The 15033-nt window shown below is 51.1% G+C and overlaps 1 protein-coding gene and 2 long non-coding RNA genes across 5 annotated transcripts in view; 2 read left to right on the top strand and 1 right to left on the bottom strand.

The window, feature by feature from the left end:
• Positions 1–1375: 1375 nt before the first annotated feature.
• The window catches only part of LOC137205810 (uncharacterized), a 33158-nt gene continuing 19500 nt past the window's right edge, over positions 1376–15033 (top strand). Inside the window, exons 1-2 of one of the 2 annotated variants that reach the window (XR_010934292.1) lie at positions 1376–2059; positions 12616–12771. This is a non-coding gene — a long non-coding RNA (uncharacterized lncRNA). Of the gene's footprint in view, positions 2060–2427; positions 10378–12615; positions 12772–15033 lie in introns of those variants that run through there. The other variant, XR_010934293.1, reaches the window with a different exon arrangement.
• On the top strand, positions 12778–13879 carry LOC137205809 (uncharacterized). The gene is made up of 2 exons (XR_010934291.1): positions 12778–13728; positions 13801–13879. It is a non-coding gene; the product is annotated as an uncharacterized lncRNA (long non-coding RNA).
• Positions 13389–15033, bottom strand: part of SEPTIN10 (septin 10) — a 53740-nt gene continuing 52095 nt past the window's right edge. For both annotated transcript variants that reach the window (XM_067703966.1, XM_067703967.1), the window contains exon 11: positions 13389–14416. In XM_067703966.1, coding sequence (XP_067560067.1) covers positions 14401–14416 — 16 coding nt within the window. In that variant the 3' untranslated portion in view covers positions 13389–14400. The remainder of the gene's footprint in view (positions 14417–15033) is intronic.

The following is a 15033-nucleotide window of genomic DNA, read 5'->3' as shown; positions in this document are numbered from 1 at the left end:
GCCAGGTGGGCGTTAGATGAAGCGCCCGTTCTCATGCTCAGTGCACCCCCGAGACCCGTGCCCAAGGCCGGGCACTGAGCCAGGCCCTCCGTGGAAACAGTGCGTCGGGCCTGAGAGCCGGAGGAGGCAGTGCCGTCACGACCCGCAGGCCGCCTGGTAAGTCTGACCACAGGGACGGACACGGCACACCCCTGCCCCTGGGCCTGGAGCCACGTCCGAGTCCAGGCTGGTCAGGGCAGCTGGACACTCACCTGTGAAGCAGAGACAATCCCACTGTCCACAGGGAACTGGGACTCTGTTGAGACCTCAGCCCCATGGCTTTTGGCAGCTGGAGTCATTTCTCTGTCCCCGACACTCACGAGGTGGCACACGTCGGCCCTGGGGAAACTCGGGTCTCCTTTCCCCAGGGGAGCCGTTCCACAGCCGGCCCTTCATTGGCAAGGACAGATTGGTGACACCGTGGAGTGTGCAGTGGCAGTGCTCTGCCCCGCCCGCGGCCTCACCCTGCCCCATCCCTCCCCGCAAGCCCAGAGCAGAGCGACGGCTGTTCCAGGGACCGTAACAGACGCGCCTTTTCAGGCTCTGCGTCCACAGCCACCGGTCCTCCTGGGAAGCCTGGAGCCAGACCTCCAGTCACAGGACTCAGCCTGGAAGGGGTAGGGGAGGGTGTGTGGTTCAGAAAAGGGATTCTGGGTAAGGAAGGGGAGAGGAGGTCCGTGAGGAGCCCCTGCACCAGGCAGGGCAGAGATAACAGGGCGGCAAAGCAGGGGGGGCACTGGCAGGGCGGCAGGGAGGGGCTGTGTGCAAGCGCCCTGCAGATTGAGAACCACGGCCCGTGTCCCACTCCCGGAACCTGAAAACCTGTCAGGTTACGAGGCAAAGAGGGGTTGAGGTTGCTAACCTGCCGACCCTGAGTTAGGGAGACCCTCCTGGTGCCCTGGGTGGGCCCAGAGTGCCCACGGGGCCTTGCAAGGACATCAGGGAGGCCGGAGCGCCGAGAGCCGCGCAGGGGAGGTGCCCAGGGCCTGCTCTGAAGCTGAAGGGACCAAAGGCTGACGCTCCTCTGACCCGGGTCGGGTCCTGAATGACCCCCGGGACCCCTCCGGGCCTTGGGCCGTTTCGGGAGGGCTAGTGGGTCTGTTTGAACAGGGACGGAAGGAGGGCCAGCGGGGCAAAGGGGGAGGGGCCTCCTGATGGGGAGCGTCCGGAACTGCTGAGGAAGAGGCTCCAGGCGGACCGGGAGGCCCCCACGGAGGAGGTGAGTGCCGGCACCGGGCTGCGGCGGAGGGGCCACCGAGGGGGCGGCTCAGCAAGCACCGGGCAGGACGCCCGCCCCGCGAGGAGGGGGTGCGCACGGCAGTGGCAGGGGCTGAACACAGGCCAAGGAAACGGCGTGCGTGCGGGGCCCCTGGAGGGGAGCATCCGGGGGCGCGGAGGGTGGGCAGGGGTGTGCGGACGGCAACGGGCTCTGCCACCTGCCCCCCCCCCCGCGCTCGCCCGGGGGCCCAACCTGAGGGAGGGCCAGGTTCCTTCCCAGGGACCCCACCCCCTGGATGAAACCTCTGCCTCGGGCTAGGCTGGGAAACAGTCCTCCCTGCTCTGTTGTTCCTGGAATGACTCTCCCGTTCCAGGACCCTCAGGGCCTCAACTTTTTGGTACCAAACTGCCCTTTTCTCTAAATAAGCAGCTCTTCCCCTGACGGTTCCAAGAAAGAAACACGACGGCCCCCATAAGAGAAGACGTGCAGCCGCCTTCGTCATCAGAGGAACGGGGTCCACGCGACACCGGGACCGGCAGACAGGACGCTGCTCTGCCCGCCAAGCTGCTGGGACGCAGGTGATGCCCCGGAAGGGGACCCGGCGCACCTGCGCCCCAGGAGGTGCCACGTGGACGCGGGGCCCTCGCACGGCACGTCGGCACACGGAGCCCACGCACAGGGACGTTCACGCACGGGCCCACGCACGGCACGTCGGCGCACGGCACGTCGGCGCACGGGTTCCGCCCTCTGACCCGGGAGACGGGGGAGTGCTGCGCTCCACGCCAGTGGATGAAGGAGCAGGTGAGGATGCGGGGGCGGCGCGCGTGTTCTTGTGAGAAGGGGACGTGGAGGAGTGAGCGAGTGTGACGGGGACGGGCACCGGAATGTGCTTCGTGTGTGCGCGGGAGCGGAACCTGGGCGGTGGGCGGGGCGTCTCTGGAGGTCCCTCAGCGCTGCCTCACTGAAACGTAGCTTCCCACGTCTAAGTCGGATGACCTGTTTGGAGTGAGTCAGAAGCTGAGCAGCCGCCGCCTGTGGCGCGGCTGACAGGGACCCGGGGGCGCCGCGGGGCAGCAGCCTCTGAGCTGGGGGCGGGGCGGGGCGGGGCTGGAAGAGGGAGGGAGAACCCGGAGCCTCCCGCGGCCGCGGTCCCCACCCCAGGCCTGGCCGGGCCTTCGAGGGCCGGCTGGGGCGCGTCCCGGGACGTCGGTGCTCCCGGGCTTCGCGTCGGAAGCTGCGGTCCTGACTCTGGTTTCCGACGCGGCGGCCTCCCACCCTCCGGGCTGGATCGCGGCGGCCCTCGGAGGGTCCAGGGCGCTCTCCCTTCTCGGCCCCCGTGGCCTGAGCGCTGACTTACAGCGGGGAGAGGGGCAGGCTCTGCAGCACCGCCGAGTTATTAGCACCGTGGCACGTCCAGGCGCGCCGCTGACTCAGCGCTTTAATGCGCCTCTTAACTATGCATCAGAGCCCTGATAAACGTGAGTCATCCTGGGAATGACTTCGCAGCTGTTCGCCTGCCGCATCGCTGAGGCATGTTTTTTCGGTGAACTCATCAAAGGACCTAGATTTTAATCAAAGGCTTCGGAATCATCTGTGGGGCCAAGTCAAATCCCTGTGAAGCCGAAGGGAGGTCTCTGGTGGCACACCACAGGGCTCTGCCAGTAGAGCACGCTGTAATTTAGGTAAAGGCGGCAGGGCGTGAATATCACATCTGTCAATTACCCAGAGCCTGATGGGGCAGGTGGATATGACAGACCGCGGAACCAAGGTCACAGTTTCCTCAAGGGAAGAGATTCGTGCACGACCCGAGTAATTGTAGAACCTTATATACAGAAACCTGTCGTTTATTGTGTTTGACCGACCAGCGCGACCAGGGTTCCTCAAAAGGAGGATGTGACATAAGTAAATGCAGAACTGCCGAGGTGCGCGCGCGGAGAGTCCTGTGAGGCGGCTCGCTTGTCGCAGCTGTGGCGCTTGGGGGAGGATTAGTGGTGACACAGCTGCCCCCAGGGATCAGGACTCGGGGGACTCCCAGGACAAAGGGGCAGGACTGGCAAGGCAGGCGAGCTTCTCCTCAATTATAGACTAGGTCACTTTCCAGGCCTTGGAATTAATTGTCTATTAGTACAAACGGTCAAGTTGCATTGGCCAAGTAAAATTGTAAAAACAGTGCTTTCGATTTTATATTTTTAAAACGCTAGAACTCTTTGTTCAAATGAAATCTTCTGTGGAAGAGTAGCTCGTAAAGCCGATGAAAGCAGGGCTCTTTTTCTTGAAACGGGGCAGGGGCCGGGAAACCCATCTGCGTGGGCGCCCCCCACAGTCCACGGCCTTTTTGCCTCTCCCAGGCAAGTGGGAGCTTCTGTGCTCTGTTCCTGTAGCAGCTGACAAGCCGCCGGGGGTCGGGGGCCTGCTGTTCTAATGGCCTCCTGGAGGGTCTCGTCAGGATGGTTAGACTTGGAAACGTGATCCAGAACTGAGATTGCAAAGTTAGGTTTAACAGCTGGGCAACCCCACTCGGCCCTGTCCGTCATACTCAGCAGAGGCCGTGCTCCCGGGACGCCTCAGCATTTGGTTTTGGGCCCAGTGTCTTAGCGCTGCTCATTTCTCCTCTTTCTCGGTGCCAGGCATGAGGCCACTGTCAGGGGCTTCCCTGTGCAGCCACTTCACAGCCTCGAGGCGGTGGAGACAGGCGTGGCCACCGTCCCTGGGTGGAGGGGAGTTCGCGCCTGCGTCCCACTGGGTTGGCTGCCTTTCTCTCCCTGGATGGGGGGCACTGACAGCTGCCACTTCCCCCGTCCTCCCGCAAAATGCATTTCCCAAACTTCCCTGCAGCCAGCCCAGGCCACGAGTGGGGACCCCCTTTCTTCCCGGCTTTCCCAAAGCTGGGGCGTGGATGTGCCAAAGCCATCTCCGGCCACGAAGACAGGACAACAGAGAAGGAGGAGGAGGGGCTCTGACCAGCCAAGCCGTGGTGGATGGCCTGCCCACGGGAGAGAGAAGTAAACGTTTGTCTGTTTAAGCCACCGTCACTGGGAGACTCTTCCTCTTACACCTGTGTTTCTTTTTACCATCTCCACTGGGTTGCCTTCTAACCTGCCGTTCTAGAATGGCCGTCTCTCTGTGGATCACGGATGGAGCACATTGCTGAGTGACCAAAACTGACTTCTGCTATGGACATAATGGAAAAACAGCATTGGATTTACCCTTCCGCCTGACACAACTAGAAAACCAGACAAGACACAGGACATTGGAACACAGGCGCCACAGAACAGTGATTGTCAGGAAGAAGGGGCCCTTTAGTGAGTGTGGGCTGCCATCACAGCCTGGGGGCTTAAACAGCATGTTTCATTTCCCACAGCCCTGGAGGCTGGAAGTCTGAGATCTAGGTGTCAGCAGGGCTGGCTCCTCCCGAGGCCTCTCTCCTTGGGTCCTCACGTGGCTCCCGCTGTGCATCTGTGTCCTGATCTCCTCCTCTTATAAGGACAGCAGTCCTGTTGGATTCGAGCCCACGCATGTGAACTCATTTGCCTTACCTACCTCTTTAAAGGCCCGACACAGAACACGACCGCATGTTTCAGCTGCATCACACAAAATTTTTTGTCTGTTTTTGTGTTCATTAAGTTAAAAATATTTTGTAAATTTGCCTTTTTTTGGAGAGCCTGTAGGGTTTTTTTAAAAGAAAGTGTGTTATTTAATTTCTGAGTATTTAGGAATTTCCCAGGTATCTTTCCATTGTTGATTGCTAGTTTAATTCCATTGTGGTCAGAGAACATACTTTATACAATTGCAGCCCTCTTGAATTTATTGAGGCTGGTTTTATGGTCCAAAATATGTTCTGGTGAATTGGTGAATGTTCTGTGTACACTTGAAAAGAACATGTGTCCTGCTGCTGTGGCTGTGATCTCTGTGTGTCAATTAGATCAAATTGATTGATAGTGTTGCTTAAGCCTTCTATATCTTTATAGATCTTCTTTGGACTTGTTCTGTCAGTTACAGAGAGAACGTAGTTGAAGTTTCCGTTTACAACGGTGGATTTGTCCTTTTAACGCCTGTGGTATCTGCAGGTCTCTTTAGTTCCACCGTTTTTTTGCGTCATGTATTTTGACTCGGTTATTAGGTGCAAACACACGTAAGATGGATAGGTTCTCGTGGTGAATTGGCCCCTTTATCGTTTAGAAATGGCCCCTTTTCTCCCTGGTGCAGTTCCTTGTTCTGACTTGACTCTGTCTTAGTTACGCTGCCACTTTAGCCTTTGTCTCACTCCTACTCTCATATGTTTTTTCCCCCCTTTTAGTCTGTCCTCATCTTTAAAGTAGTGTTTCAGATAGCTGTATCTTACTTGTAAACTCCAACCTGCCAGTCTCTGCCTGTTAGCATGGAGTGTTTCGACCATTCACATAATGTGATCGGGTTTCAGTCTACAATTTTGCTCTTTTTTGTCATTTCATCCTTTCATTATTTCTTTTTTCCCCCTCTTTTCCTGACTCCTTTGGATTAATTTAGTACTTTTTATGTTTCCATTTTATTTCCTTTTTTGACTCGAGGCATACTTTGTTTTAAAATTTTGTGATTGATCTAGAGTTTGAAGTATGTGTATTTAGTTGTCATTGATAGTTATCACAATGTTAAAGATACACATTATGCCTCTTCACATATTTTGTGAGCACTTATCGTTCGAATACACTGATTCTACCCTCCTCAGCCTTTGTGCCGCTGTTTTCATACATTTTACTTCTATGTTTGCGCCGAAAATCTTGGCTCTGTGTGCACCAATGCTGAACAGAAATACAGAGACAGAGTTTTGGAGGAAGGGAAAGAATAGCTTTATTCTTTGCCAGGCAAAGAGGGAACACAGCTGGCCAGGGCCTCAAGAACTGTGCTCCCTTTGGAGAGGGTAGTGAGGAGTTTCATAGTAATGGTTCAAAGAGGGTGTGATCAGCTCGTGGACACTCTTCTGATTGGTTGGCGGTGAGGTAATTGGGAGTCGGCATCATCAACCTTCGGGTTCCAACCGGTCTGGGGTCTCCGTGCTTGTGAGCAGCAGACAGTTAACTTCTACCACCTGGAGGGGGTTTCAGTATCTGCAAAACAGCTCAAAGATATTGTTGTGTGCATCCCTCGAGGGGGAACCAGGACCTGCCCCAAGGCTGCGCTATTGCTTCCTGACTGCTCCTCCCTGGTCTGTGCATCCTCTCGCTTCCCTGATTAGCAACTGTTTGAACCTGCTCGTTGGAACTAAGGGAAGGTCCTGGAGGCTGAATGAAGCCCATTTCCTGTAATCAAGAAATGGCTGGGGGACACAGAAAGGCTTTTGTGCCCAGGAGCCCACAGGGCCCTGCTCCTTATCATCTGTTACAGAGGCCCACAATTTATTTTGATTTTGCTTTAAACAGTTGATTATCTTAAAGCAATTTAAAAGAAATTTTTTTACTGGAGTATAGTTGATTTACACTGTTGTGTTAGTTTCAAGTGTACAGCAAAGTGATTCAGTTACACATACAATTATATCTATTTTTTTCAGATTCTTTCTCCTTATATTACAAAATATTGAGTATAGTTCCCTGTGCTATACAGTAGGTCCTTTTAGGTTATCTGTTTTATATATGGTAGTATAATATTAAAGCAATTTTTAAAAATAAATTTATTTTTGGCTGCGTTGGGTCTTTGTTGCTGCGTGCTGGCTTTCTCTAATTGTGGCGAGTGGGGGCTACTCTTCGTTGCGGTGCACGTGCTTCTCATTGCGGTGGCTTCTCTTGTTGTGGAGCTCAGGCTCTAGGCTCTCAGGCTCAGTAGTTGTGGCACGTGGGCTTAGTTGCTCTGCGACAGGCGGGATCTTCCAGGAGCAGGGCTCGAACCCGTGTCCCCTGCATTGGCAGGTGGATTCTTAACTACTGTGCCACCAGGGAAATCCCAAGGCAATTTTTAAACTGGAGAAAAACAGTCTTTTATGTTATGTGTTTACTCTTTCCAGTTACTTTGTGTAGATTTGAATTTCCTTTAGGTTTCATTTTTCTTCTGCCTGAAGCACTTCCTTTAACATTTTATGTAATCGAAGTGTGCTAGCAGTGGAGTTTTTCAGCTGTTGTTTGTCTTAATGTCTTTATTTTGCCCATATTTTTGAAAGATATTTTCACTGGCATGGAATTCTAGGTTGACTTTTTTTCATTCAGCATTTGAGAAGATATTGTCTCTTGGTTTGCATTGTTCTTGATAAGATGTGTTTGTTCATTGTTAACCTAGTTTCTCTTGTAATCGGGAAGAACCTCTGTATCCTGTTACCAGTTAATCACTAAAGGGATGCTGCCTGTAAGCTTAAATTCTCCATAACGGCCCATCTCTGGGACCCCTGCCTCCCAGGTAATGAGCATTCAGCTAAAATACCTGTGTTTAGCTCCCAGAAAACCTCCTGAGCAGGCCCACCTGTGAATGACAGCACGAGGGAGAAATTAACACCTCCCCTCCGGAGGCTGACGGGAACCGGGAAGTGCTTGGCTTTAGTCCCGCCCCTTTTAGTATAAAAGCCTGAATTCTGACTCAGCAAGAGGGTTCTTTGGGCCACGGGCCCGCCGCCTTGGTCTGCAGGCTTTCCGAATAAAGCCGCTATTCTTTGCCCCAGCAGCTCGCCTCTCAGTTTATTGGCCTGTCGTGTGGAGAGCAGGACGAGCTTGGACTGGGTAACACCGTCATTCAGACTCTCTGGAGTCTGCAAGATGTTTCCTTCTATAAGCATCTCGTTTTAAAGCTAGTATTTTTCCCACGTGGAGTAGCACCTTAAACCCTGAGATTAACGACTCGGCAGGGAAATGGGGAATAAAGAGGGTAAATAAGGAATCGGGCGGCCCCGGCGAGCACTCCAGGCATTGCTGCGGAGGCTGGCCGCTTTCTCCTTATGTCGTCTCGCCCGGGCCTGCCAAGCGGCTTCCTGATGCCGGAGGTCAGCGCCCCAGTAGCTGCAGACACGCTTTCTGGGCACCAGCCTGTGCTGACCTGCCAGGCGCTCATAGCCAAGTGTTGTGGACAAACGGCTTCCCTCTTGCTTGGAAAGACTCGGACGCCAGGGCTCCCCAGCCGGGCTGGCCTCACCGGGAGGCAGGGCAGCCTCCGACTCCGGCCGCTCTCCTCTGGGCCTCACCCTCCTCCCAGTCCGCTTGGGCAGCAGCACCGCCTACCTGCTCCCCAGAGTTCACACGGGAGCCCGAGGGGTGTCGGAGGGCTCCCAGGAGCCTCAGAAGCCGCCGGAGTGGGCGACCCCAGGAGGAGCCGCTGGACATGGCCCTGCCCTTGACCGTCACGGAGCAGGTGTTTCTGTTTCCTGTCAGGCCGTCTGGGTGCAGTTCTGCCTGAGCAGGGCCAGTGCCCTAGTACTGGGTTTCGTCCCACAGCCCCCTCGGGTCCCACACTGAGTAGCCTTTGTCAGCAGTAAAGGGACACTCATCCTCCAGCAGCTGCATTTTCACTTTGTTTCTCCACAACTTCGGGGGAGGAAGCTGACCCTCGGGGCAGCCGTCATGAACGTGGAGAAAGGGCACCAAGGACGGTGCCGACCAAGTGAGCCAGGGCGAGGCTTTGAGGGACCAGGCGCTCGGCCTCCCCCCCGGGCTCCCGGGTCACCACTCCTGACCTGGAACCACCACCGTTGGGACCTGAGGCCGCCGTGTCAGGGCCGGTGCCCTGGGGTGGTTTACTTGTGCGGTTGTCTCCTCCCGGGGGCCTGGGCAGGAGAACTGTAGGTTTGGGGCCACGCGGCTTTGACCTCTGGGTGACCACGGCTTGCGGTGGCTCTGTCCACACAAGCGATGGTTTCCACAGAGGCAGCAATTTAAGCAAAGGCTGCTTGGGCCTCCCTCACTGAGGCACAGGCCACGTGCAGGCACCTGAGAGTGGGTGGGCCTTGTGGAGGACCTTGACCTTGACCCCAAACCACAGTTAGACAGGCCTGGGGGCAGCAGAGCCTGAGCACAAGCCAGTTAACAAAAGGGCAGTGGTTGAGGCCGGAGGGGGCAGGCGGGACAGAGCCCAGGACACACCTTCCGGAGCTGAGATTCTTTGCTTTTTGCTCAGTGAGACACTCGACACTCGAGCCTGCCCGGTGGCCAACCCCCTTGCATCATCGGTGGGCAGTTGTGCCACGACTCTGTGGACTCCTGATCCCAGTGCTCTGGCCACAGCTGCATGTGGACTCGCTGCATATACAGCCGTGTCACCTGTGAGGACTGAGGCCCAGCCTGTCTTTATTTTCTGCCTCCTGAGGGGGCTGCCGGCTCCGGTGACATGTCTAATGGAAGGGGACGATTGTGCCAGTGTTCCTTGCCCCCAACCTTAAAGGTGCTTTCAGTGTTTCATCGTAAGTGTGATGCCTGCGCTGGTTACTGTTTGCAGATACCCTTTATCAAGTTAAGGAAGTTTCCTTCTATTTGATATTCTAAGAGTCTTTTGTTTTCTTACATCTCAAAGATGCTAAATTTTAACAGTATTTTATGATTCTACAGGGATGACCATATGATTTTTCTTTTAATATCCATGCTGTGAGTTACACTGGTTAATTTTCTAATGTTAAAACGTCTTTGCCTTCCTGGATATGAGGAACTATCTTTTAAAATATATGTCCCTGGATTCAGTTTGTTAGTAATTTGTTTAGGATTTTTGCATGTTTGTTTATGTATGAGATCAGACTATAATTGTCCTTTCTCAGAATGTCTTTATTAGGCTTTGAAATGAAAGCCATGTTGGCCTTGTAAAATGAATTTGGGATGTTTCTTTTCTCCATTTTTAGGGAATGTATTTGTTTACTATTGCTGCTGTAACAAATTACCACAAATGTAGTGGCTTTAAACAGTACAAATTTATTTATCTTATGATGTTGGTAGTCAGAACCGGACTAAAATCTAAGTGTCAGGCACAGCTGTGCGCCTCTGGAGCCTCCAGGGGAGAATCCCTGTCTGCCGTTTCCAGCCCCTGGAAGCGCCCACGTTCCAAGGCTTAGGGACTCTTCCGCATCACAACCAGCAGTGCTGCCCCTCCGACCCTGCTTCGCCGGCCACACGTCCCTCCAGCGGGCCCCCCGAGACCACCCAGGACCACCTCCCGGTCTCAGGCCCTCTGCAGCCTGCTGCCAGGTGAGGAAGCACACTCGCCTGGCCCGAGGGCGTGGGCATCTCTGGGGTGGCGGCAGCGTCCCACCTACCACGGGAGAGCTGGTCAAATGCCTTTCCTCTGGAGACACCTGAGAGGATTCGTGGCCCAAACTGTAGGGGGATTTTAATTATAAATTGTCTTTTATTAAGAAATTTTGTATTTCTTATATCAGTAAATTAACTGTCTAAATTATTTTCTGTTGATACTTCTGTATTTTCTAATTTATCAAAGACACTTTAATGGCCCAGGATCTGTAGTGACACTCTTTTTTCATTCCCCACTCTTGCCTTTTAACTTTCAGCCTTTAAGAAAAAAGACCGGCTTACTGAGGCTTAATGTACAGAGAGGAAGAGGTTGCTGACGTGGCCACTTGCACGTGCTTTACGAACGTCGGTGGCCACGCAGCCCCCTCAGGCCATGGGTCTGGGGACCTGCGCCAGCCGCCAGATGCCCTCCTGCCTCGGAGGCCAGGCCGCCCCCCAGCAGGGCCGTCTTCTTCGCTAACGCTGCCTTTTGCCGAAAACGTAGCTACACGTCAGCTTTTGGCTCAGTGTACACGATGTACCTTTTCCTATCAGGACAGAAAGCTTTGGCTCACTCTTGTAAAGTGACACAGCTGGTTTTTAAAAACTTCTATCTAGAAAAATTAGAGCATGTGATTACTGATTTATTTGGGTCTAAATCTACCATATTACTAAATGCTTTTTAGCTGTCACACCTGTTTTATTTCCTTTACGTCCTTGCTTCCTTTTGGATTATCATTTATGAGACCAGTTTTCCTTCTGCTGGCTTGAAAGGCACATGTGTTCCCACGCGTACGTGGTCCTTCCTGAGTCTCACGTTACCCGGCTGACGGGACTTTTATCCTCTTCCCAGTTAATGCAAGAACCTCCTCACTGCATGCGTCCCACTCTCCCAACTTAACATGTCCCTGCAGTCTTGAATTTTTGTTCCGTCTATATTTCTAGCTCGACAGGACATTTTCATGGTTTTACACAACGTATTCCTTTGTGTGTCAGTATTTTTGAAACGTGACCTAGTTATCCTCCTGCACATGCAGTAGGAGGACTCCTGGCCTGGACTTGAGTCCAAGTCCGCCTGCCCCTGGCCTGGCTTCTCCCCTGCAACACACCTCTCCCTCTGCTCCGTGAGCATCTGGCCTGTGAGTCAGACTTCCGCCTGCTCGCTGGGCTAGGCTTATGAACCCCTTGTCTGTTCCCTGCCTCCGTCTTCCCGGTCCTCTCTGTTCACTGATCCTCTCCGCCCGCCGGGGGCACAGGCTTCGTCGGGAGCCTGCTGTCCCAAGTATCTGGGTGGCCCTCCTCCCCTCCTGCTTCTGAAGCTGCTTCAGTCCTTCAAGGCCCAGTCACACCCACCCCCTTGCGTCCCTGCGCTCCACGGCCAGGGGCAGGAGCCCTTCTCAGGCCGCTCCACAGGGGCCTCATCAGTTTGTGCTCCCATTTCCTGGCCAAACGGGAAAACAGGGCCTAAAATGAGTTCGTCTTCAAAATGGAGATAGTACTCATCCCGGTAGTGCTTGGAAGCTGAAATCATAGTCTGTACGAAAGAACTTACAAATTCAGAGTCGTCGGTACAAAGATTAATGGTTGGCGGTGAAAGGCAATTCTTGTTTTACATGCTTTATGGAAAAAAATAAAACACGTCTAGCTTTATTTTGTTCCCGGGAAATTTGACTTAAGCGTCAGTGGCTAATACCTCACTCTGTGACCTTGGAGAATTAATAAGCTTCATTAGGAGAAGCTGAGCGTTATCCAGGCGGATCTCACTGTATTTGCATATCCTGTGCTGATCGGCGCCATTTTTCCAACAGCATTTGCTCACTTCGTGTCTGTGTCACGTCTTGGTAATTCTCAGAGTACTTCAAACTGCCTCATCATTATATTCGTTACGGTGATCTGTGATCGGTGATCTTAATGTTACTACCACGGCTTGCTGCTCGCTGAAGGCTTGGGATGGTTAGCCTTTTTTTAGCAATTATTAACTAAGGTATGTGCACTGTTCTTTAGACATAAGCTGTCGCACACCTGACAGACTAAAGCACAGTGTAAACGTAACCTTTATATGCACGGGGAAGCCAACATTCACGTGACTGACTTTATTTCGATACTCGCTTCATTGGGTGGTCTGGACCCGAGCCCGCACTATCTCCGAGGTCCGCCTGGACTGTAATTGTTTAAAAACATTTTTGTTCTTTGCAGTGCAACTCTTCTAAAATACAATCTTATGTGGAATCCCAGATACACGAAGTGAATTCAGGATTCACACTGTGGGCGTGCACGTGTGGCAAGTCTTCCTCACAGCAGAGTCACTAGCAGCCCAAGGTGACGGCCCTTCTGTTCAGCTCCGGGTCTGAGGTAGGTCTCCGTGACCTTTTCAACTAGGAATTGAATAACTGTTTTAACATGCCAGCAACCACTCTGGCATTTAAAAGTAACTTTATGAAAGTTCAGGATAGCTGTTTATACACAGCTTGATGTAACAGGCTACGAACAACCACCACTCGCAGCACATCACGGAGCTTGCCGCGAAGCTCCTGGGCTAAGGCTCAGCGCTGCAGCACTGACCAGGCTTGGGAAGCCAGGCTACCTGCCCTCAGGGACTCACTGACTCTCCCGCTCCCACCTTCCAGAGGCTGGGCATTACTGATCCTGAGAAGAAAGTGCAGAGCTTTTTCTGTGATGCTTGTAACTTACTTTACTAAACTGCAGAAATGCAAAAATGGAATTTAAAGTGTTGGTCCGGATAAGCTGTGCTACAAAATGAAAGGTTTTATTTGCAACTTAATGCAAATTCATGAAAAAAATACACTGCTCAGAATCTGACATGGGCTAAGTAAAACATTCTGTTATCTGAAAAATACTGCTAATGCACCCCTGTCTTAAAATAATTCAAACATATGATTAAATTCTCATAGTTCTGGTAAGATGTTTAAGATCATGGTTTGCAAAAAGAAGAGTTACAGTAATTGAAATGCAGTTTAGTGAAGATGTAGATACATTTTATTTGTCAGGTGTAAATATCAGTTTCATTTAGAATATTCAGGTACAAAAAATGAAAACTTATGACTGTTAAGAAAAAGTTAGAAGCCATTAAATCGTTCTGCAAATACTGAGGCACTGAATTCAAATATCCTTTACAGTACGAATTATCTAAATTTTTATCTTTACTATTCAGATGTTCATAGTAACTTTTTTAAGAAATATTTTTAATAAGATGATTCAACTTTATTATTTATTTTCCCTGGAAGACAGTTTGCAACAAGTATGTAATACAGACTCATGCAAACAGTGTGAAGACACCCAGTTCCAAAGGTACTTATCACCAGAAAAGGGCTTATTTACCTGAGTGTTTCTGCTTTCAACATATTACACCCAGTTCCAAAGGTACTTATCACCAGAAGAGGGCTTATTTACCTGAGTGTTTCTGCTTTAAACATGTTGTTTCATCACAACAACCCATGGACCACAACACTGAAGCACATATTATGTAATTTGATGCAAAAGCTTACGATCATGTTACCAATTGGATAATTGTATGAAAAATTTTAAAGTTCTATAGAACTATTGAGCTTAGAGTTTCAGGTACATAATACGTTTTAAAACATATTCCCAAAAGTTTACACAAAAGGTTCATCTTGGAATATGTATGCAATCAGAGCCGCAATATAAACGAGTCCTGTACTTTCAAAGGCACCGACACTCTTGTCACAGCAAAGTGACAGCAAGCACTGGGCAGCAGGAGAAATGATCTCGGTTCATCACAAACCAACAACTTAAACTTCTAACAAACAGTGCGTGAGTAACGTCATCCAGTCTGGCTTATGTACTGACCTCATACTTCAACTGTGGCCTTTTGCCAGATATAGAGTAAGTGATACAGCGTTAAGTGATACAGCAAATAAAAACAGCAAGAAAATCAAAGCATACTTCTCACAGTTTAATAACTTTGCTTGTGATGATCTTCTGTGATGTGGAACCTTTGTTTTACATAAAACTGGAGCTGGAAAGAGAAAAAAAAACCTTTTGATTGGTACAACAGAAAACCGTATAGGAATAAAAATCACTGGTTTTACAAAGCTTTTACAGATAGAGCAGATGTACATCGAGGATATGATAGGATATCTAGCCATGGGACTCTGGAAAAGAAAAGAAAAAACAAACACCAAAATTTCTTGAGGGGAAATTTTTCTGAGCTCTCAAACTATGGGCTTGGCCCTGATTTTGCAAACAACAGCCCATACCTTACTTCCACAAGGTGATTGTAAATGGTTTTTCGCGTATGGAATAAAGTCAGGGGAGTCCAAATCTAGTAACACTGGACTAAGTTGAGATGATGAGGTGAAAGACCCCTCAGCTTTAATTCGAGGCACACCGAAAACAAGTTATAAATTCTGCTTATACACTTCGGTCCTATGGATCCGAGGGTTCCACATCTGAGGATTCACCTGACTGAGGATCGAAAATACAATATTTGGGAAAAAATAACAGAAAGTTCCAAAAAACAAAACTTGAATTTGCCACTTGCTGGCAACTCTATACCTAGCATTTCCATTCTATTTACATTGTATTAGGTGTTATAAGTAATCTGTAGATGATTTAAAGTGTACAGGAAAATGT

This window comes from Pseudorca crassidens, chromosome 14, assembly GCF_039906515.1.
Source record: "Pseudorca crassidens isolate mPseCra1 chromosome 14, mPseCra1.hap1, whole genome shotgun sequence".
Lineage (NCBI taxonomy): Eukaryota > Metazoa > Chordata > Mammalia > Artiodactyla > Delphinidae > Pseudorca > Pseudorca crassidens.
Note: the sequence above shows the minus strand (reverse complement) of the source record. Positions and strands in the feature narration are given on the sequence as shown.